The sequence below is a fragment of the Mustela nigripes genome, chromosome 7 (assembly GCF_022355385.1).
Source record: "Mustela nigripes isolate SB6536 chromosome 7, MUSNIG.SB6536, whole genome shotgun sequence".
Taxonomy (NCBI): Eukaryota; Metazoa; Chordata; class Mammalia; order Carnivora; family Mustelidae; genus Mustela; species Mustela nigripes.
Window position 1 is genome coordinate 134,676,711 of NC_081563.1, and position 22,818 is coordinate 134,699,528.

Here is a 22,818-nt window from a genome sequence, read left to right on the forward strand (position 1 = left end):
TTTGGAGTTCCACGCCCCCCTAGACCTGCCCAGCACCAACACACATGCTCTGTACTTCCTTACACCCCTGCCATCAGAAATAGAAACAACTGTGTATTCTTTTCCAGTCTTGGGAACGTGTTATACGCATCTTATAACCTATCTTGAAACTTTTCTTTTGTACTTCTCTAATGAGCGTGTTTCCATGGCCGTGCACACGGATTGACCCTGCTCCTTTAATAGCTGTGTGAGTGTTCGTAATTTATGTAACCATTCCTCTGTTAATGAACATCTAGGTGCTTTCCTTTCTCCTTGTAAGAGTGGCACTGTCCTGGGGTGCCTGGGTGGCTTAGTGGGTTGAGCCTCTGCCTTCGGCTCGGGTCATGATCTCAGGGTCCTGAAATCGAGCCCGGCATCAGGCTCTCTGCTTGGCGGGGAGCCTCCTTCCCCCCTCTCTCTGCCTGCCTCTCTGCCTACTTGTGATCTCTCTTTCTCTGTCAAATAAAATAAAATCTTTTTAAAAAAAAAAAAAAGAGTGGCACTGTCCTATACAACTTCCTAAATACATATTTATGCATTTGCACACTTGTGAGCATGTTTCTATAGGCGATGCTCCGAAAAGTGATTCTTTGCTCAATACTGACGCATTGTCCTTCCAAGATGCACAGTGCTGTGCCCACCACCACCGGCGGATGCGCCTGTTTCCAGCAGGGTAACTCAGTCTCTCTCACTACTGCTGGATACGTAAAATGTGGTACATCATTATTTTGCCGTGAATTTCTTTAATTAACAGTTGAGGTTAAGCATCTTTGATATGTTTTGACCATTTATATTTCTCCCATGAATCGCATGTTAATGCCTTTGCCCGTTTTTCTAATACATTGTTTATTTTTGCTTTTTGAGACCGTGGTGAATATTCATAAAACACTGAATCTCACATATATTTAAAATAGTCTCTCTCAGTGTTCCTATTCTGTCTTGTGACTTTTTATGTTTGTGGGGGGTGGTTTGTTGTATTTTTTTTTTTTGTAGGAGAGACTTTATTCTAAAGGATTATTACAAGGGATCAGGAATGGGACTACGGCCTGTATTTCTGGTCTGTGTAGACCAGAATATATAAAGTATATATAAAAAGTATATAAAGTAGTATGTAAGTAAGTATATATGGGACATACTAATTTCTTTTTCCTTAATAGGATTAAATGTGACCATTTTTCTCTTTATAGTTTCTGGCCTATGTACAAACTGAACAAATGTTAACTGATAATCTGGGCAATCATTTTTAAATTATTATTGAAGTCATCCTCCATTTTGGATTATTTCTCCAGGTTCTGCTTCCTGCGGTGCTGTGGTTGTGTGTTTTCTGAGCGAGCCTTGAAAGAGATAAAAGCAGAAGTTTGTCACACAGTGAGTAGTTGACATACATCGTTTGTTCCGTCTTGGTAGCTCAGGAAATCAGATGGTTTAGGGTCCCTGCCTTCATGCGGCATTTCATCATCCTTCAGTTCTTTCCAAAATACAGATCTACTTCGTTGTTTCTCTGCTTGAAACGCTTGCATGGCTCATCCTGGCTGCGTGTGGATTCAGACCACCTTTTGTGACGTGTCCCTGACTGTCTGACCAACTCAGGCTGAGCTCAGGCCGCTGCCTGACCAGCTCCCATGCGTGCCTTTGTTCCCTCTGCTCTGACCTGCCCAGCCTGGGGAGGTCGCACCCCCTGTGAACCTTAGCTGCAGAGCGATGGCTTCCTCTGCGAACCCTTGCTGCCAAGCCTCCCTCCCCATTCCCCGAGCACCTTGTTATCCCGCTGATCTCATCAGAATGTCATTGGTAGTTACGTTGTGGTTTCCCCACTGGACTGGGACCGTTGTTTTTTTCCCTTTTTGTTTCCTGTAAGACTATTTATTTATTTAGAGTCGTTTTCATAGTGAAATTGAGGAAAGTAAGGGATTTCCTCTGTTCATTCTACCCCCCTCCCCCCCACACATAGCCTCTCCCATTATCAGTGTCCCCCTTGTCGGGGGACTGATGAGCCTCCATCAGTCCACCATCGCCCCCGATCTCTGCAGGTTCTGTTGGTGGCATCTGTTCTGTGCGTCTGGACGGATGGGTGCTGACATGTATCCGCCATCACGGTGTCAGGCAGAGTATTGTCGCCGCCTTAACGGCCCTCTGTGCTCCGCCTGGACGTGTGTGAGAGCAGGGAGCAAGGTGTGTCTGTCTCGCACCCGCAGAGCGCGTCTGTGCGCGCTCACACAGGGCAGCAGATACTTGATGTAGGAGTTGCCCTTGCAGCTCACGTGCCGGAAGTGCCAATGGCCCTGCTTTCCTGCTGTCGCTGGCGCAGACCAGACATCTGTGTCTCTGGTGTTCCTTTGGCCATGGGAAACTGTTTAGTTTCATGTTGTGGATGCCAGCAACTCATGATAGTGTTTTCACCCACGTTAACCCTGTGGCTTTCACCGGGCCACTTGCCCTGCTTCTCCCTGCTGGGAATGTTCTTTCATTCAGCGGCTTTCACTGAACACCTGTGAGGGGCCAGCCTCTGTCCGAAGCACGGTACAGTGGGCTAGCCTGGTGGATAAGATTGCTACAGACTGGAGCGCCTGGGTGGCTCAGTGGGTTAAGCCACTGCCTTCGGCTCAGGTCATGATCTCGGGGTCCTGGGATCAAGTCCCGCATGGGGCTCTCTGCTCCGCAGGGGGCCTGCTTCCCTTCCTCTCTCTCTGCCTGCCTCTCTGCCTGCTTGTGATCTCTGTCTGTCAAATAAATAAGTAAAATCTTTGAAAAAAAAAAAAAAAAGATTGCTACAGACTCTGCCTTCACGGGACTCCCAGTCCCATTGGAAAGAGGGGCTCAGATTGCTGAGCACAGCAGTAGGGATCGTGACAGCTGTTGGGAAGGAAACAGAGGCTGATGTCCCCGAGGGAGAGGGGCTGCTGCAGTGGCAAGGGCTGCCGCTTTGCTCTTTATGGCAGGAGAGTAAAGCTAGTGTTCAGAGTAAATTTAAGTAAAATTAGAAATGACGGGCATGTTTACAGAAATACATCAAGACACTGATGGTACATCAGCCCCCGCTGAAGCCTGAAGCTATGGGACGGGTTGCAGGTGGTGGCGCAGGACGCAGGACGTGGGTGGGGCTCTGGGAAGAGGGGGAGGCTGTTGAGAAGAGGAGGGAGACGCGCTGCTGCCGCGTCAGAAGGAGAAAGCGGCCTGGCAGAGCCGGAGGTGCAGTGCGAGGGGTCGTCCACACATGGGCAGGGCGGGGCATACAGGCCAGGAGAGAGGCCTGGGAAGGAATTTGCACGGGGTGGTGGGAAGTTCGAGGCCAGTGCAAGGAGCAGGTCCAGCTGCGCGTGCATTGTGGCGCTGTCGATGCCTGTGGGAGCATAAATGTAGTCCTGTGCAGGGCACGCAGAGGGTGCCGGCCCACCAAGGGGAGGAACTGGGCAGCAGGTGTGCGTGGGGCTCCCGTGGGGGAGGCCTCGTGGGCGCCGGCACGCGGCTGGCCTGGGGCTCCCTCGGGCAGGAGGGGAGCTCTGTACACACCGTGTTCAGGTGTGTGTGTTTTCCCATGTAGTATGGAAGGTGTTGTTTCTGTGTTGGACACAGTGCAAGTACCGGAAGTATGCTTGGGGAGGTAGGAAATGCTGAAATATATTAGAGAAGCCAAATCCACTAAATCCGTGGCTGCCAAACCAGGCCGCACGGTAGAATCTCCACAGCAGTGTCGGTTCCCGTCCCCCGTTTTAGCCGCTAAATCTGGATCTTCACAGTTGGGGAAGAACCCCGCGGAGTTCTGCTTTTATTAGAGTTCCCAGAACGATTCCAGTGGGCAGTCAGGCCAGGGGGCAGGGGGGAGTGGCTGATCCAAAGCAGCCAGACCTTTTTCTCTTCTACCCGTAACGGTAACCATCCCTCGGATGGCCCGAAGCTGCCCTTTGTATGGGCTGACCTCGCACAGCATCGGTGACCACGTTAACAAACTTGTAGCGAAACAGGACTGTCTGCGCAGAGCTTCACAGAGAAGTTGATTTTATGTCATGGAAATACAGCATTGCAAGGAAAGTCTGACACTTTTCTTGGTACTTGACAAGTTTTACTGAGTGCTAGTGAACTTTTAAACGTCAGCACCTTGGGTACTTCAAGGGAAGGGAAGGAAGCAGGTGGAAAGAGGAACTGAGGGCGTCAGGGGTTGCACAAGGGGGGCAGGGGCAGGTGAGAACCAGGAGCGTGGGCTCTTTCTCTCTCATGAGGGCGGCTGCCATGGCTGTGGAAACCTCTGACAGACAAGACAGGGCGCTGGCTACCCTCCAGGAATCCCTTGGGGAGAGAACTTTCGGGAAAATAAATCTTGCCAGAAGAGCAAGATAATGAGCACTTTCTCACTTCAGGATCCACATAAAAAAATTGCCTTCGCAGAGCCAGATGGAATACTGGTTTGCTCATACTGGCTTCCGCAACAAGGCGCCAGACACTGGGGAGCTCCTCAGAAGTTTACTCACAGTTCTTGAGGCATGAAGTCTGAAATCACAGTATTGGCAGGGTTGGTTCCTTCTGAGGGCTGGGAGATGGCCATCTTCTCCCTGCGTGGCTTCATGTGGTTTTCTCTCTATGGAGGCGGTCTCTGTGTCCAGATTTCCCGTTTTTGTAAGGACAACCAGTCATCTGCTTAGGCCCACCCCAGTAACTGCATCTTAACTGCATCTATAGCGACCCGATTTCCAAGGAAGGTCACGTTCTAAAATACTGAGGGCTAGGACTTTAGCTTTTTGTGGGGGACACATTCAGTGTATAACATTGTGCAATTTAGAAAACCATAGAGCGTGGGACAGTCCGTGGCCCCTTCAGTGGGGGTCGTTTGTCCGCATAACCAGAGAGCCTGGTACCGGTCAGCTTTGGGTCACACACCAGCGCTAGCTTGAGACTGTCTCTTCTCTGGGCTTCAGATTCTAATACATAAAGTGAAAGTTTATAGTAAATTCTTAGACAGCTTTCCTTTTAGATCCAGATTCCAAACCGTAACATTTTAAAATAATGAATTACAAATGTATATGCTGCCATCAAGAATCGAACTCCTGCTTCTCATTTAAAGTCTCTCAAGTGTAGGAGAACTAAGCGGATCAGTCAGGGTTGGCCAATTGCTCCGACCCACAGCCCTGACATTCCAGTGGCTAATGCAGGGACAGTTCCTGGGTAGGCAGCTTGCTTTCACGGGAAACTCAAGGACTAGGGCTCCTGCTGCCTTACGGGTCAGACCTCCCCCGGGGTTTAGAGTACTCTGCTCTCAGCTGACTGATGGGAACGGGGCAGGGAGCATACAACGTGGGAGATTTTTATGGCCCAGGACGGGAAGTGGGTCATCACTTCTGTTGTCCATCAGTTCCAAGGCCCCACCGAACTGCAGGGAAGCCTGGGGAAGGTGCTAGAGCCGGATGCCCAGGAAGGAGCGAGCACCAGCCTTTTCTGCCGAAGCTGCCAAAAGGAAGAGTCATGTGCAGCTCCGGGAGCTGCAGCGCATTAGGAAAATGTCAGTGCAGGGAGCTGAAGCTACAGTATCGATGTCTAAAACAAGTATTTTTGTTTTTTTAAGTAACATCTACAATCTAGAGAAACGAGTGTCATAAGAATGACTCCTGAACTCAGGGACGTTTAGGGTGTATGTTTTCTCTACTTTTCACTCTAGTTCCATAAGCATTTGGGTTTGCAGTTCACTAGAAGAGATTCGGGGCTTTGAGATCACTCCGGCTGTGTGTTCTGAAACACACGAGTGTGCACACTTCATTTCCGTAAACAAGGTCCTAGGAGATGTAGTTGTTAGGTTTGTGTGTATGTTTGTTTTCACTATAAACAAGTCACTAGCCAAAAACTAACTGTATTCCCCACTGTCTTCTTTCCTTCTTGTAATAATGGAAACACATTGGAGTAATAATTAGAGTTTGCCAAATGAACTATGTGCTTTTCACTCAGAGAGTGATCTACGGTCCTGCCGTATTGGCATTATCTGGGACGTCCTTTGTTTTTCTCTTTAAGAAATGCAGACTCCTGGGACGCCTGGGTGGCTCAGTTGGTTAAGCAGCTGCCTTCGGCTCAGGTCATGATCCCAGCGTCCTGGGATCAAGTCCCACATCGGGCTCTTTGCCCCGCGGGGAGCCTGCCTCTCCCTCTGACTCTGCCTGCCACTCTGCCTGTGCTCTCTCTCTCTGACAAATAAATAAATAAAATCTTTAAAAAAAAAAAAAAAAAAAAAAAAAAAAAGAAATGCAGACTCCTGGGTCCCTCTCCAGACCCGTGGAATCAAAACCTGCATTTTAACAAGATGCCCCCGCCCTAAGGATCTGTGTGCTCTATAACGTTTGAGAATCCCTGATGTTGATGCTAGAGTGATCTAAATCCCTGATTGAGAGTTAGGTGTGACTTTCCACTGACTTCATTTATTTAGGCTTTGAAGTCATTGAGTAGGGTGTGTAGATATTTTAAAGTCAGAAGTGAAACAAAAATTTACATTCATGCTGGGTTTTGGGTTTTTTTTTAAGTAATCTGTAAGCCTAATATAGGGATTCAACTCACCACCTCAAGATCAAGAGTGGCATGTTCCACTGACCAAGCCAGCCAGGCACCGCTCTTCTGCTGTCTTTTCGTGGGGAGATGGAATGGAAAGGGGAGAGAATGTTAGAGAAAGGGGTATCTTCAGAAGGGGTCTGTGAATGCTGATTTTTTTTTTTCATGCTCTGACCTTCTTCAGGCAATTTTAGCTTTCTTGCCATCATTAGGATCGTTGGAAGTATTCAGCCTCAGGGAACTACATAACCTGCAGCACAGGCAGCCTTGAACCTTTTCACATGTTAGAGAAAACCAGTAGGAAAATTGAACAGTAGAGTCTGCATTAGAAGCAAGAAGGTTCTGCTCCCAAAAGGGGAAATTATCTCAAGATCTGATACATGTATCACCTTAAAGATACATTCTGTAGTGGTATGTTTCAGACATTCTCTTTGCATACGATTTACTTTTGTTTTTACAAATGAACACAGGGAGAGTCTGACTCCACATAGAGTAAGGCTGGACTCTGGAGCCAGGCCGCCTGCTCAGGTCCAAATCCCAGCTCCTCCTGCTTAGCCGTGTGGTCCTGGAAAGTCCCACTGCTGCCCCGAAGCCCCCTGTGGTTGTGGCCATGGCTGTGTTCATCAGTATGGGACAGCTCAGACGTAGCACGGAGCCATCGGAGTTGATGGTGCCATTAGCTCCGTGAGACTCCAGAGACGTAGGGCAGCCCTTTTAAGAAAGTGTGTTTGAACTCGATTAGTTTCATTTTACCCAAAGGAAGTAGACACTTCTGTGTTTTTGTAGGATTAGCAGAATGAAGGTGCGTGGCTTGCAGCCAGAGAGCACCATTGGAGACAAGCGAAGTCTCGTTTCCAGTGGGTTCACTCTGCATTAGACCCTCATCCACAGCAGGTCTCTGAGATAACATGTTCCTGTCTGACTTGAGTCAGGATCTAGTGTTGCAGCCACTGTTTACGGGAGCAGTCAGCCCACCATCTGGCGGGTCTGGGGCCCCCAGCAGTACCTTGAGTCACCTTTCCTCTCGTGATTTCTTCCTCAAAGCTGGGAAAATGGCCTACAATTAATAGGAACGGCTTGTCAACAGTGTGTTGCTAAAGTCATCTGACGACTAGGTTGTATCAAGTCATCATTTCTCATTCTTCCTTCTTTGGCTGGAAGTTCTCTTACTACGAGTCAGGAGCAGGCGGTAGCAGTAAGAAAGCAAACACTCGGCAGCTCCCCGGTCAGCCGCTCGGTCTCCTGCTGAAGTGACTGTCCTGTGGGAAACGCCAGTGTGGCTCCACGGGGGCCTCTGCCTGTCGCAGCACCCGCAGCCGGTGCCACCGCTCCAGGCATGTCACCACCAGAGGGTCTGTCGAGTCGAATGTGCTGGCAAACAAAGAAGGCGACCGAGTGATCCATGGCAGGTCTCCCAGGCCATACACGCAGTTCTCGTGGACGTAGCGGCCTGCGGAGAGAAGCACAAAAACCCAGCTGCCCTTGTGTCCTCATCAGGTCACATTCACACACAAAAAGGGACACTTTTCCAAGGTCATCTGTGAAGGCCCCTGCTTTGTAGGAGCTCAGACCGAGTGTGATTTCCCAGCTTGCTCTCATGGGGCTTCTGTGTAGGATTTTGAGTCAGTGGGGACAAGGATGTCACCGTTCTTTCTGTCCGGGATCTCTGGCATGTTTAACGGCTACTTTAAGGGAATGCTGTGGAAGGCTCATTAGTCACAAACACACGAGGGAGGTTTAATAGTGCTCACTTGCCTGGCCCGCTCTAAATTCTGTGTTAGGTCCCTTGAACTTTGTTTTCCTTGGTTGTGGGTAGTTCACAAGAATTGCCTTGGTGGCCACAGGCCCTTGCTACAGGCCATTCTTGTTCTTGCTGAGTGAGTTTGTGATACAAATGGAAGAATTAAAATTGGAATGATAGAATCCAGTGCTCATTCCTTTGCGATGAACTCAGTAGCATGTTTCGTGGGCCTGATGCCGTGCTCAGTACTTCTCTGTCCCCCTCCCACCAGCACTGTGAAGTGGCTCCCGTTACCACCTTCGGTTCCCAGAGAAGCAGACGCCCAGTTTGTGTGTGAGGGGATGGTCTACCCATTCTGGAGACTTTTCTCTCTGCCCAGCTCCGCCCAGCTTTCCTCTCCACGCCAACTCGGTACCCTACTTCTGAAAACCTGTCTGAGAGAACGAGGGGAAAGGGGCAGAACTGCAAGCACAGAACCGTCCAGTGTTGTTTGTGAGGCTGGAGAAAGGCAGAGAGAACCTTCCCCTGGGAGCAGGCGTTTATCCAGGAAGAGGCCAAGCAGCTGGCACACAGTGAGCACTCTGGAAAAGGCACCTGTCGTCATGATTGAAATCTTTCTTACTGATAGACACTCCTGGTACAGTGTCGCAGAGTCGCCATAGAATGATACTGCACCATTTGAAAAGTCTGAATATGGGCGGCTGGGTGGCTCAGTCCTTACGTGTCTGCCTTTGGCTCAGGTCATGATCCCAGGGTCCTGGGACCGAGCCCTGCATCAGGCTCCTGCATTGCAGGAAGCCTGCTTCTCCCTCTCCCATGCCCCCTGCTTGTGTTCCCTCTTTCGCTGTCTCTCTCTCTCTCTCTGTGTCAAATAAATAAAATATTTTTAAAAAGAAAGAAAGAAAAGCCTGACTATGAAGAAAAGCAGTCTAAAATACTTAGGATAGAGTGAAAAAAAATGAGTAGCATCTTGATTGTGTTTGGATAATTCTGTCATTTGCATACACATGAGTTTGAGCCAGAAGGGTGCACAAGTGAATGGAAAGTCCTCAGTCGGGTTCCTGTTATTTTGGTGATTACAGATAAACTCCTTGTTGCTGATAGCAACAGGGTGACACCCCTCTCGGTGTCCGCTTGTCCAATGGAGGGGCACTAGGCAGCGGCACCTGGTTTGCGACCCGGCTCCACCACTTCCTGTGCCGCTTCCTGTGACATGGGGAGTGACCTCACTTCTCAAAGCCTGGGGTTCCTCCTCTGTAAAGTGTGACTACGATAGTTAACAACTGAGAGTCGTTGTGAGGATTGACTGCGGGCCCAGAGCCAGACCCCGGAAGGGGGCCGGGTCTGCCACACTCGCTGCTGATGCTCGGCCAAAGGCAGGGACCATATTACTGCTTTCCTTGTAGGTGGTCTGTACGCCGAAGTGAGCAAGGGCGAGAACTTTCTGAAGTGTTTACTTTGGAGCAGTGCTGATTTTTGTTAAGATTCACAGTAATTGGGCACCTGGGTGGCTTGTGGGTTAAGCCTCTATCTTTGGCTCAGGTCATGATCTCAGGGTCCTGGGATCGAGCCCCACATCAGGCTCTGTGCTCGGCAGGGAGCCTGCTTCCCTCTCTCTCTGCCTGCCTCTCTGCCTACTTGTGATCTCTGTCTGTCAAATAATTAAAAAAAAAAAAAATTCATAATAATTGGGCTTTTTTGCCAACATTGACGTATTCAGGTCGTCACTCAGAGAATTCAAAATCATTATTATTGATAGCAACAGCCCTTCGTGACTTTTTTTTTTTTTTTTAATATTTTATTTATTTATTTGACAGAGAGAGAAGGACAGTGAGAGAGGAAACAAGCAGGGGGAGAGGGAGAGGCAGGCTCCCTGCTGAGCAGGAAGCCCAATGTGGGGTCCGATCTCAGGACCCTGGGATCATGCCTGAGCCGAAGGCAGATGCTTAACGACCGAGCCACCCAGGTGCCCCTCCTTCATGACTTCTTATACTGTGAGTGAATCATGTTTTCAGGAAGCATTTGAGCCCCCCAGCCCCACTCGAGCATTTATTGACCAGGCTTGTTTCCCCCACATCTGTGTAATGGCAGCAAGTGCCTGTTTTGTAAAGAAAGGTTGAAGTTGCTCCTTAGGTTCCTAATTGAATCCTGGTGAAAATATTTATTAAAAATATCTACGGGGCGCCTGGGTGGCTCAGTGGGTTAAGCCTCTGCCTTTGGCTCAGGTCATGATCTCTGGGTCCTGGGATCGAGTTCCGCATTGGGCTCTCTGCTCAGTGGGGAGCCTGCTTCCGCCCCTCTCTCTGCTTGTGCTCTCTCTCTGTCAAATCAGTAAATAATTTTAAAAAAATAAGTAAATAATTAAAATTTAAAAAAAAGGGAAGGGAAAACAAATGTTTTTTTAAAAATCTGGAAAATTCTTCCAGCCCTTCTGACCTGGTTCCTGTCAGGAGGATGGCTGCATACACAGCAGCAGGAATTGCTTGTCTTCGAATTACTCTGGCGTTAGGTGTTAGACTTTCCATTTGTCTGCAACCTGTTTCTTTTAGGTCAGTCTTTTAAACAGCTTGAAAATTGGGTGATCCCGGTTCTCTCTGGTCTATTGTAACTCATGCCCGAGGACCACAGCCAAATGCCCACTGAGAGGAGGGGGCTGTACCCGGCGGTAGCCCCCACCGTGGCTGGGCAGCCCCGTGCAGACGGGAAAGGGAGGCTGGGTCCCCTGGGACAGGGCTGCTGTGCCCCGGCCGCCCGCACGCATATGTGCTCCGCTCTTGCGGCCTTCTCCGTCCCACGCGTCCGCGGCCCTATAAAGGTCAGACCCCTCGTGTGCCTTTCCGTGCGGGCTCCCAGAGGGTTTGCGTCTCTCCCTGTGGGACCTGTGTACGTGGCACTGTGACCGCTGGCCTCTGGCTTGTCCCCAAGGTCATGTGCTCCTCGCGGGCAGCCGTCCGACCCTGGGCTCCAGGTGTTGGAGACCCTGCCAGCAGCCTGTGCTTTTCCAGCCTGTTCGCCACCGAGGGACACCGCCCTCCCCACCCGAGCCGTGCTGTTCTGTATTGTCCTGGTAACTAAAACCTCGGGGACACCAGATAAGAATTCACAGCTCCCCAGGAGAGTCTCCTGAGGGTAAAAAGACCTTCCTTCAGCAAAAACCACTTAAGAACCCGGTTGGGACCTTCCCCCTGTGTTTGTTACTGATCGTCTGTTCTGGTGGAGAGCCCGGGAGACACACAGCATTTTGAAGTGATGGTTGAGTTTGAATTCTAGGAGCAGGTGGAAGAAACCCGCTAGCTTTTGTGCATTTTTATCTTAAACGTTTAAAGTTGCAACCCAGTTTTGGCTTCACTCTGTGAAAATGTGTCAACCCAAATACCTAGGATTTGTGCACTTTTCTGTCTAGGTATTATAATTAAATAAGAAGTTTTAAAAAAATTGACCCCGTGGCGTGGGAAGCTCGCCCGTCCCATCCCCGTTGGGCGCTCGATCGTCTGCGGCTCCCGACAGGACCCCAGTGGCAGCTGGACAGTTTCCATCAAATGGGAAGGCTGGCTTTTGGTTTGGTTCGATTTTTACCTTTACATCCGTCATGAACACGTCCCTCCTCGTGTCTCCACTTCACAGCGCGAACACCTCCTTCCCAGCCGGCGTCTGGGGTGGCTCCCGGGGCATCTGGGGGGGAAGCAGAACAGGCATGGCCCGGTGCGCGTGGACAGCACCTTGGCCCTTCCCCTTGCTCCCTGGGCAGGAGTCCGGGGGAGAGGCGGGGTGCAGGGCAAGTCCAGCCTCGCCACAAGGGCTCGGCTCTCTGCTGTCGTCCGACGAGGGGCTAAGGCTCTGGGGGCAGTGGGGGCCCCACGCTGGCCTCGTGTTCCGGCGCCTGTGCTCCGCTCTCACCCCTTCCTGCAGCCCCGAAGTCGCTGACCGCGCACCGCGTGCCCTGGGCCTGGTGATCTTGGGTTTCTTGGGAGGGTGTCTTCCCCGTGACAGCCCTCTGAGGGGATTCAGAAGTAGGATTTTCACTGGCTTTGAGAGATTATGATAAGATCCTAATAAGATTATAATAAGATCCTAAAATGGTTTCTGTTGGATTGGGCACTTGCACTGTCATCGGGACCGATGAGCTTAGCTGTTGGAGCCTGAAGCCACATCCCCTACAGGAGCCGGTCAGCTTTATGCAGAGAGAAAGTCAGTCACCTAAGGAAGACCATCAGCCCTCCCTCTGCCTCTCAGGGAACCTATCTGAGGTATCCTGTCTGCCACCCCCAAAATTACTACTTTTAATATTTTCTCTTTTTTTAAGACTTTATTTATTTATTTGAGAAAATGAGACAGCATGAGAGGGGAGAGGTCAGAGGAAGAAACAGACTCCCTACTGGGCAGGGAGCCTGATGTTGGACTTAATCCTGGGACCCCAGGATCATGATCTGAGGCAAAGTCAGTTGCTTAACCAGCTGAGCCCCCCAGGCCCCCCAATATTTTCTATTCTTAAAGAGCCCCTAGCATTACGTCTGGCACTTAGTAGGTACGCAGGAGTATTTAATGACTAAATGAAGAAGCTTCTGAAGATTCTTGCTCAGGTGCTGGTCGGACTTCTTTCTAAAAAGGGAACAGGAACAGCTGGGCTGGTGTGGGAACATGGCACGCTCTCAGCAAACTTGGGACTCCTAAAACCAAAGCGCTTCCCATACTCAAGTGGAAGGTCTTGCAAAATGCAGAGCTATTTACCAAGCCATAGAAAACAGTGAAATAGAGTTTTCACTCAAGAGTAAACTTCTGTCATTGCCTCTGATTTGAACAGACGCCACGTGCCGGATTGTTCTTACCTCTCAGTCGGTTTAGAGTCACCCAGTAATGTCGTTCCGGGCTCTGGATGTCTTTGGACCAACGAAGCATGTCCTTCGCGCGGGCGTCAGTCAGGACAAACTCTACAAACTTCCTGGTCAGGACGTAGTCAGCACTTCCAAAATAAATTGTTAAATTATGGGGTGGTTCGTGCTTGAATCTTTTATTTGGAGATATGTAGATATTTCCTTCAGGGGTGGATTCAGGATGACTTTCACTTGTCTGGGATTTCACGTTCGGTGGTTGGACTACTCCAGGAGTAATGTTTTTGTCATTCCATTTGCTTCTGATGTAATGTATGATTTCTTTGTTGGTCTTGATTGGAAAATCCTGCCCACGAAGGTTAATGACGTAGTTCCATTGGAATTTGGAACGGACCAGGTCTTTCATACAGTTAATATCTGCCTGGAGTCTTGAAAAGCCAGTGTGGGCCACTCTTACTCTCTTTGATGAAATAAAAATATTTTCAAAACAGTTCACTAGGGTTTGCACCGCAGTCTTGTACTTCTTCGGAGCCTTTTCATCGACATGAATACAGTAAACGTTTTGAGGCACATAAATCGCTCTGAGAAGCTGTGCAAACATCGCCAGCTCGTTGTGAATTGTTATAATATATGCCAGAGAGAAATTGCCCTCTTCTGCAGACAAGGGTCTGGTTATGAAACGCAACTCCTGGGAAATCCTAGAGCAATTTCCTGATGTGTGTAAATGCGCAAGAATTTGAGAACCATGAGGGTTTTTACAAAATCTTGCGATTTGGAGGGCGGCCCCTTTCCCTTCAAGTAAAGCTGAACACAGTTCATCCGGATAAAAGCCACATTCCACTACTGCCGGATAGGTGGGTTCCTCCTCTGCTTCCTCAGGGGTCGGGTTCCGTAAATAAAGAAAAACGCAGACGCATACGGCCGCGCACACGAGGAGCCCGGGCTTTGTGGCTCGCAGCTGGCTCATGTCTCCGGCCTTGTCAGCACCATGCTTTAAAGGGATTTCCTTTAAGCTTCCTACGAGAACAAGAGGGAGAATTTAGGGTGTGCAGCTCTCCCCTAACCTGCAGCATGACTGAAGTGCACACATTTAAGTTGTATAAGGCACTAGTTCTTCTCTACGTCCGCACCCGCAGAACCCTCCCCACGATCCCATGGCAGGCATCCCCTCAGCCTGAAAGTTCCCTCGGGCCCCTTAGACTCCATCCTCCTTCCGCCGTGTCTCTGGGCAGTTTCGGATGCTCTGTCCGTCACTGGATTTGCTGGCATGTTCTGTAACTTCATATAAATGGAGTCCTACACTGTGTGCTTTTTGCCTGGCTTGTTTCACTTCGGATACTCATTCTGAGATTTCGTCCACATCACTGCGTTTATCACTGTCCCGATTCCATCACATGGGCACGCCACAGTTTATCTGTTCATCTGCTGTGGACATTGAAAATGTTTCCAGTTTTCGGATGTTACTGGACACTATAAGCATTCATGCACAAGTCTTTGGCCCTTTGTTTTTGTTTATTTCAGTAGCTTTATTGAAAGGTACAGCCCTTAGCACCAAAACATGATGGTAGGTGGTTGGGTGACCGCTACTGACTCAGAATTAACACTTACGTATTCAAATGATTGAAATTTGTATCAGCCTTCGGGAAAACTGAAAAGCGATCCACAAATCATGTTTACCAAAGTATGCGATATACTGTGGGTCTGTGGTTTATTTTCCAGGGGTTATTTACCCATAACGTTATGTCAGAATTGGGCACAGCCATCCTGGATGGCCTCAGGCTGCCCACTGCACACAGTAGCCGCTGGAGGTCTCCTTATGTTACAGCAGAAAACCCTGATGATGGCTTCAGCGAGCTTATAGTCATGATGTTTCAGATCTACTTAAGACTTTGTTTTGGAATAGATGTAGATAGACACTGTCATGTTCTGCACTATTGACAGTTCATTTTATGCTGTTACTCTGTATCATGTTATAAGTCCTTCCAGTAAAGGAAGCAACATATGGAGAGAAGTTTTGTGATCACAGAATTCGACTTGTTGACGTGAGTTTATGATTATTTTTAGAGAAGAATTCGTGATTAAAAACATGGCATCTTTATCTGATAAAAATTAATTGATAAGGAGTTGCCTTTCTGGAACCTTACAGAAATGCATGAATAGGTTTAGTAGCAGGAACAAAGGGGACCAGAGAAACATTTTGATTCATTATTAATGCATGGAGATGTCATCACCTTGGAAATTTAGGAAGAAAACTGATCAGGTAAAACATCTACGTGATAGTAATTACTTTTTTCTTGTTTATAAATCCCGACTCCTGGTTTCCATAAGAAGTTGTATCGTTGCCCATTTAGAAAGCCCATTTGCTTTTGAGTAGTGTTCTAACTCACTCTGACATTAGTCCCTTTGCCCTTCTGCATCATTATTACAGATGCCATACAGACGAAGCATGGACTAGGCAGCCTTTGAGCTCTTTTTGTGTTCTTATACTATGAGCCAATAAAGGTTGTAAATGCTGATTACAGGTTGTGAATTTTAAAAATGTATTTATTTTCCTTTCATAGTTTCTTTTCATTCATCCCGCTTCAAAAATAAAAAGCAGTCACTGCCCAAATAAACCAAGTTACAGTGTTTTTTGCCAGGTCAGTAAACGCTTGTGGATAGCCCCAAACATGAAATCTAATGGCATGATTTTAAAGACATTTTTATAAATTCTGTAATACTTTTTATAAACACAAAAACTCGCTATAATGAACACACTTCCTGTCTGGTCTGTAAAATAAACAAAACCTAGAAATTCAGCAGGAAGGAAATACCTTCCTGAAATTATAATAAATTTAGCTACTTTTATAGATGTTGGCTCCAGGGTACCCACATACTGTAGATTGTGGCACTGTGTGACAGCTGCAGTGGGGGGAGGTGGTTTGGGGGCTTGTGCTCTTCAGGGTGGTTTCTAGGCTTGGGGTCAAAGTAAAAGGTTCTGGTTTCGTGGTAGAACTGTTGTGAGCCCCGCTTCGCTGACAGGTCACACCCCATGGAAACTGTGGCTCCGCCCCAGGGAATTGGCTCTTTTCAGTAGTTCGTAATAATTAAATGAGGACAAGTCCCATGTGCAATCCGTTGTCCTTCCGGGCCATCCCTGAGCTAAGTGTTTTCGGTCCCTTCTGCAGCCCCGGGCGTGTGAGCGGGGCTGCGTCCACCTGCTGCCTCTCTCCCCCCACCCCGGGTCTGGCCACGCAGAGCTCAGGCCTGTGCAGCTGCAGCTTCCCGCCCGGGTGGCCTCTGCGCTGCAGAAGCCACTGTGCCCTCCGGTGCCCGGGGCCGGGGCCGCCGTGGGGTGGAGCTTCGTTGTACTTGCTTCACTGCAGGCTCTTCCTGGCAGGCCCGCCCGCCCCATGAGTGGGGCTCTTGCCTGGCTTTCACAGGCCAGTGACACCCCACCCCCCTGCGGGCGTGTCACCTCCGGGCCAGGCTGCCAGCCCATCCTCTTTAAATGGGTGGCGTGCCCCACCTTCGGTTTTGGTGTTTTTCAAGTGTGAGGGATCGGCAGATCACGTAGAAGGGCAGGGAGACTGATTTTTGGACCCTTTTTTCCCGTCTGCAAAAACTGTATTTAAAATATTTATCTTTGGGGCGCCTGGGTGGCTCAGTGGGTTAAGCCGCTGCCTTCGGCTCGGGTCGTGATCTCAGAGTCCTGGGATCAAGTCCCACATTGGGCTCTCTGCTCAGCAGGGTGCCTGCTTCCTCCTCTCTCTCTGCCTGCCTCTCTGCTTACTTGTGATCTCTCTCTGTCAAATAAATAAAATCTTAAAAATAAAATAAAATAAAATATTTATCTTAAAGGCCTTAGAAAGGGGCAGCTGGGTGGCTCAGTCAGTTGAGCATCTGCCTTTCACCCAGGTCATGATCCTGGGGTCCTGGGATTGAGCCCCATGTGGGGCTTCCCTGCTCAGTGAGGAGTCTGCTTCTCTTTCTGTAACGCCCCCCCCCCACATGCACGCACGCACTTGTTCTCTATCACTTTCAAACACATAAAATCTTAAAAAATAGTAATAATAATAAAGGCTTTAGTAAGATTGGCAGCGGGGCGCCTGGGAGGCTCACTGGGTCAAAGCCTCTGCCTTCGGCTCAGGTCATGATCCCAGGGTCCTGGGATTGAGTCCCACATGGGGCTCTCTGCTCAGTGCAGAGCCTGCTTCCTCCTCTCTCTCTGCCTGCCTCTCTGCCTACTTGTAATCTCTGTCTGTCAAATAAATATAAAATCTTAAAAAAAAAAAAAAAAAGACTGGTAGTTATCCTTGTGTTTTATGGAGCAGATATGAAGGTTGTTTGTTCAGACTAGACCCATTTTTTACTATTCCAGTATCTTCTTTCCTCATGTGTTATTGGAGTCACACATGGTTCCTGGAACTATGTATTATTTTGTGTGTAAGTGAGAGCATTCGAAGTCTCTTTTTATTTTATTGTCAGTTACTGAAATGACCTCCCCAGAGTCTCACATTCTCTAACAATCTTTTAGTGCTCGCATCTCTGCAGCTTTTGGGAGACAGAGTCAGGGAATGTGTTCGGTGCACAGATAGCTTCTAAACAATGACTCATGTTTTGAAGATCATACATTCAGTTGACCGAAGACATGACATACAAGAGACAGTCAAGAATCTCTTTCGGTAGAAATAACTAGCAAAGTTGTGATTAAGGATGGGGTTTAATTTTTTCCTTTTTTATAGCGTTAGAATCTATATCATAGCAGAAATGATTTTCAGTTAATAGTTCTCAAAATGGGCTTGTTTTGCTTTTTATGTTTTTGCCCGAGCATATAATATTATCAGGGAATCACTTCAAAACGCATTACTCCCCTAATTACCAGACCGAGTATGGTTTTCTTCTTTTCTTTATCCAGCCACAGGGCCACCCCCTTCACCCACCCCCTGCCCCGCCCCCCACGACAAGCCTTAACAGGCAGAAACACAAGTGGGCAGCATGGGTTCGGTACCGGGTGTTCCCAGTAGAACACTTTCTTTAAGGGCAGTCAGTTTTCGTTTGTGAGGATGGGATGAATCGTAACGACTTTTCAGGGGAGTTGGCGATATCCTGTATAAGCTAACTCTTCTTGATGACTCTCTTGTACTTAGTTTTTGGTAATATCTGTAAGTAAACAGATAATAAATGGGCATCTTTAAAGAGGAACTTAAAATATTTTGCCACATATTCTAGAATATTATTGTTTCGGACCCTTAACATTAGCTTGCCCAGATTAAACATCGTAGTCTCCATTTGCTGGACCGAAGATGGGAGATAAGGTAGTACCTGCCCCATAGGAATGCCAGGACAGGAGTCTGGGAGCAGGTGGGTGTGAGTTTCCTGCTGAGCCTCGCCGGGGATGGACACTCAGCTTGAGCAGGAGTGGGGTGCTTAGTGCTGACCCCCAAGACTGAATGTCGACGGTGTCATTTACTGTAGGTTTGTTCTAAAAAAAGTCACTTCAGCCGCAGCAATGAAAATTTGATGCCTGTTATTTTTGTGGTCTCTGGGCTCAGAACGATACCCATAAGTTAAAAACATTTGGTTTTCTTGAACTCTTTCTGTTTAAAACATGACACTAGTTTTGAGTTCAAATACTGTCCCAACTGTCCAGCAAAACAGATGTCTTAGTCACAGTAGGTATACAATTCTCAGCTCCAATATGAAGAGGAAAACTTCATTTTAGGATATCCTACAAAAAAAACCCACAACAAAAATAGCATGTATATGATTGGCACAAAGTGAGGCCTGAGGACATGGCCTTGATGCCGGCTTAGTTGTTATCTGCTATGTGAGGAAGGAGCAGCTGGCGGCATTTTAAATTTGAAAATCTAATCACCTGGATGCCTGTGTGGCTCAGTCAGCTAAGCATCTGCCTTCGGCTCAGGTTATGATCCCAGGGTCCTGGGATCGATCCCTGCATCAGGCTCTGCTCTGAGGGGATCCTGCTTCTCCCTCTCCCTCTGCCTGCTGCCCCTCGTGCTTGTGCTTTCTCTCTGTCAAATAAATAAAAATCTTTAAAAAAAAAAAATCTAATCTCAAACTTGAAAACATTCTACTTTTATTTTCTTTGGCTGAAACAAAGACCTGAGGGCTGGTTTTGAGAGAAAAAGATGCCTGCTGCATCTGCATTGAAAAATATTACTCATCTCCCAATATTCTGTTTTAGAACTAAAGGAGACAAAGAAAAACTTTTATTTTCGTAATTGTACCTGCTCAGCCTCTGCCGTTCATGAGCCGGGCGTACTTAGTGAAGCACTTTCCAGAAGCTGCTCCTCAGATTCCGAGGGGCGGAATGCTGCCGCGTCCGTGCCTGGTCTGGCTTTTTTCTCCCATTGGTGCTTCTCTTCCCGTGGCTTCCGCTCAGATCGCATGAACGGAGTTGTTTGGCCGGTTTTGTTACCCTTTCATCCCTGGAGGATTTTATTCTTGTTGGCTCTGACCTGAGGTTTGAAAAATAGCATCTGCTTCTCTGAGGGTTTCTCCAGGACCAGGTCACCGCCTTCCGAACACGACGAGCGACGGCGGCCGGGCCCAGGCGGAGGGTGGCAGAGTGGTCTGGCGTTCTGAAGCCTGGACGGGATCCTGGCAGTCGAGGGGCAAATTCTATGAACGCTTTTAAAAGTCAGAGGCCAGATGTGGTTATCTGAGCCTTTTTCATTAAAGGGGAAAATAATCAAAGTCCTTTAAAAATCTTTTTTTTTTGTTGTCGCTTCCTCAGTAGCCAGAGGGCCTGAGTTCAGGGACGCAGGGGAGCTGTGCCCGGCCCGCTGCCTGGGGGCTCCGCCGGGGGCAGGCGGGGCCCGGGCACGGGCTGAGGGAGCCTCTGCGCCGCTGGTGCAGCTCTTCCCCTCTGCTGTTCTGCGCGGCAGGATGCTTGTGCTCTTCCCTTTCCCTTCTCTGGCTTCAGAGTGTCCCTCACTTGCTGTCTCCCAGGCTTCCCGCACACAGATCTGAAAAGAGCAGAGCCAAGAGGCGGGGGTCACACGCCTCCTCTTGAAGGTGTCCAGGCACTGAGCTTGACATTTAGTCAGGGGGGTCCTGATTTGCTTCACCTGGTCGCAGGTGATTCGAGGTGCCTGTCGCTCTTCTGCAGAACAGATGTCGCTGTTGCCATAGGAAAACTGCGTAATTGGGCCGATGAGGTCGAGTCTCTCTAAGCTCATGGGGCCGCAGCGTGGCTGTGTGTGGCAGGTGTACTTTTTATACGGAAACAGATTCGTGCCACCTTTCAGTGGTGATGAGACCTTGTATGTGTTTGTAGGGAGATCTTCAGAGGCTGGGAGGTGAGGTTTTCGAACAAAAAATCGGAAAAGGAAAGGCTGCCGACCACTGGTGCAGTCTTGCACTGCTGTGTCCCCCGTACCTTGAGTGCTTGTCGGAAAGGTCAGCCTGTGGGTGCTCGGGAACCGGGCGCTTCGCAGTGGCCCGTTCCGAGGGGATAGGACCGGTGCTGGACTTCACCTGGGACCTCACATCCTGAACCTGCGGAGGGGAGGGGAGAGAGTCTCTAAGCAAAAAGCAGCGGAAGAAACAACTGAGAACACAGTGGCTTGCATACAGCTTTACGCTTCCGTAGCTCGTAGCTCGAAGGGAAATACAGCCTAAGACCAGACACACGGGAGGAATTATTGTGATAAGTGGACCAAAGGTCAACAGGCCTAATGTATCAGCTTCTTACACAGATTGGTTCAAGTAAAAATTTTTTGGATGAAGATCCTAATACGTAGGGGCGCCTGGGCAATTCAGTGGGTTCAGCATCTGCCTTTGGCGCACGCAGGTCATGATCTCAGTGTCCTGGGATCAAGCCCCGAGTGGGGCTCCCGGCTCCGCAGAAGCTGCTTCTCCCCCTCCTCCCACCCCGCTCATGCTCGCTCTCTGTCTCTCTCACATAAAGTCTTTAAAAAACATCCTAATAGGGGGCACCTGGGTGGCTCAGTGGGTTAAAGCCTCTGCCTTCGGCTCAGGTCATGATCCCAGGGTCCTGGGATCGAGCCCCGCATCAGGCTCCCTGCTCAGCGGGGAGCCTGCTTCCTCCTCTCTCTCTGCCTGCCTCTCTGCCTACTTGTGATTTCTGTCTGTCAAATAAATAAATAAAATCTTTAAAAAATAAAAATAAAAATCATCCTAATAAGTAAAGTGGACCTACAGCATATACACGGAATGCACTAGGGGCAGTAGGAATGCGGTGGGGATTTTTGTTTCTTAATCAAAGCCAAAAAGGAACTATCTTCTTTTACCTTTCAGAGCAGTGTAAGTGTTTTTGTTCCTTTAAATTATATGGTGTGATGGGAAGTCTTACATGTGTAGGGAGTGTAAAGTTCATATGACTTTTCATGAGAACTATTTGGCTTTAAAATTTTATTCCCTTTCATCCTTGTTTGAGGTATTTCTTTGGGTCGTCTTTTTATTTATGCATAGAGCGATTATTTCCTGGTGCCCAGTGTGTGCAGGACTCGGCCACAGCTGAGGCAGATAACGACCAGTCCTTCGCTCTCGGGGCCTCCAGTGTGACAGAGGGAAGCACTACTTTAAAAGTCAGTACCCACGTACGGGCACACGTCCATTGACTGCGTGTCACAAAGTATTATGTAGGAAACAGACTTCAGTGATGGAGAATAAACGAGTCCCACAAGTGGGGTTTTGGGGTCTGAGATGTATGCCGTTGGGTGTTCATTGCAAAGATTATTTGTAAGGACGGTGATGGAGACACCACTTTTGCATTTGTGCAGGATACAGACCTGCAGGCAGAAGAGCAGAGGAGCAGATTACCATAATTCTACCCGTTCTCTCTGCTGGCTTGTTTCTCCCTAATGCTTAAAAAAAAAAAAAAGTTAATATCTAGAGATCATGGATATATAATTTCTTTTTCTTTTAGCTTAATAAGCACTTTCTACATTGTCAAACTCTAAAATAACTATCTGCCTGCCCTTTTTAAGAATGTGTTGTGATTTATTTTCCCCATCTTGGGGGCGTCTAAGTTATAAGTGATAAAAGGAGGCTAATTTAAAATAAATACCTGATCTCAGCTGTGCGGTGACAGTACACCTAGAAAAATGCATTTGCAGGAAAGTATGGGTGTTTTTTGCTTATGATGTGAGTTACTTTATAAGCAGAGAGTGTCCGTCCCTTCGGGTCAGCTGTGTCTCGGCTGCAGCCTTCCCCTCACTTGCAGAAGTAGCCCTCCCTCTCCCTTCGGTCCCGAGAGGAGAGCCCTAGGCTGGCAGCGGGCACTGTGGATGGGAAGCTGCTTCCTGCTCTGGCTTCACTTGCTCCCAAGGAATGGGCCACTCACGCAAGCTCCTGGAGGCAGAAGCCTGCCAGGGTCAGGCAACCCCCAGCAGGACGGGGCCTGCTGCCAGTGGGAACTCATGTGCCTGGGCTCTAAAGGGCAGCCCTGTTCAGGTCCCAGCAATTAAGGCCTCGAGAGCGTGGGTTTAGTATTAATGGATCTTTTGAATTTGGGGGAGAAAGCAAGATATCTCAATTTTTAGTACGAAAGGTGTTCCTGACTTTTTATGGTTAGTGGCTAATTCAACTTTAAAACTCGATCTCTGGGCACAACACACCACCACTGTAGGTAGAGTGGGGTCCCCAGTCCGATCTAGACAGCGAGGGAGGGAGGCTGCTGACTGCCGACACTCCAGGAAGGGGTGCGGAGAACTGGGGGAAATCAGCCCCGGAAACCCC

The 22,818-nt window shown here is 48.6% G+C and overlaps 2 protein-coding genes across 3 annotated transcripts in view; one reads left to right on the forward strand and one right to left on the reverse strand.

Annotated features, from left to right (window-relative positions):
* The window catches only part of RTF2 (replication termination factor 2), a 40,315-nt gene that overhangs the window by 10,564 nt on the left and 6,933 nt on the right, over positions 1–22,818 (forward strand). For both annotated transcript variants that reach the window (XM_059407280.1, XM_059407279.1), the window contains exon 5: positions 1,308–1,386. In XM_059407280.1, coding sequence (XP_059263263.1) covers positions 1,308–1,386 — 79 coding nt within the window. The remainder of the gene's footprint in view (positions 1–1,307; positions 1,387–22,818) is intronic.
* On the reverse strand, positions 7,560–14,077 carry LOC132022815 (beta-1,3-galactosyl-O-glycosyl-glycoprotein beta-1,6-N-acetylglucosaminyltransferase 7-like). The gene is made up of 3 exons (XM_059408022.1): positions 13,108–14,077; positions 11,858–11,953; positions 7,560–7,990 (listed from the first exon to the last, which is right to left on the reverse strand). The coding sequence occupies exons 1-3, from the start codon at positions 14,075–14,077 to the stop codon at positions 7,767–7,769; spliced, it is 1,290 nt and encodes a 429-aa protein (XP_059264005.1). The 3' UTR covers positions 7,560–7,766.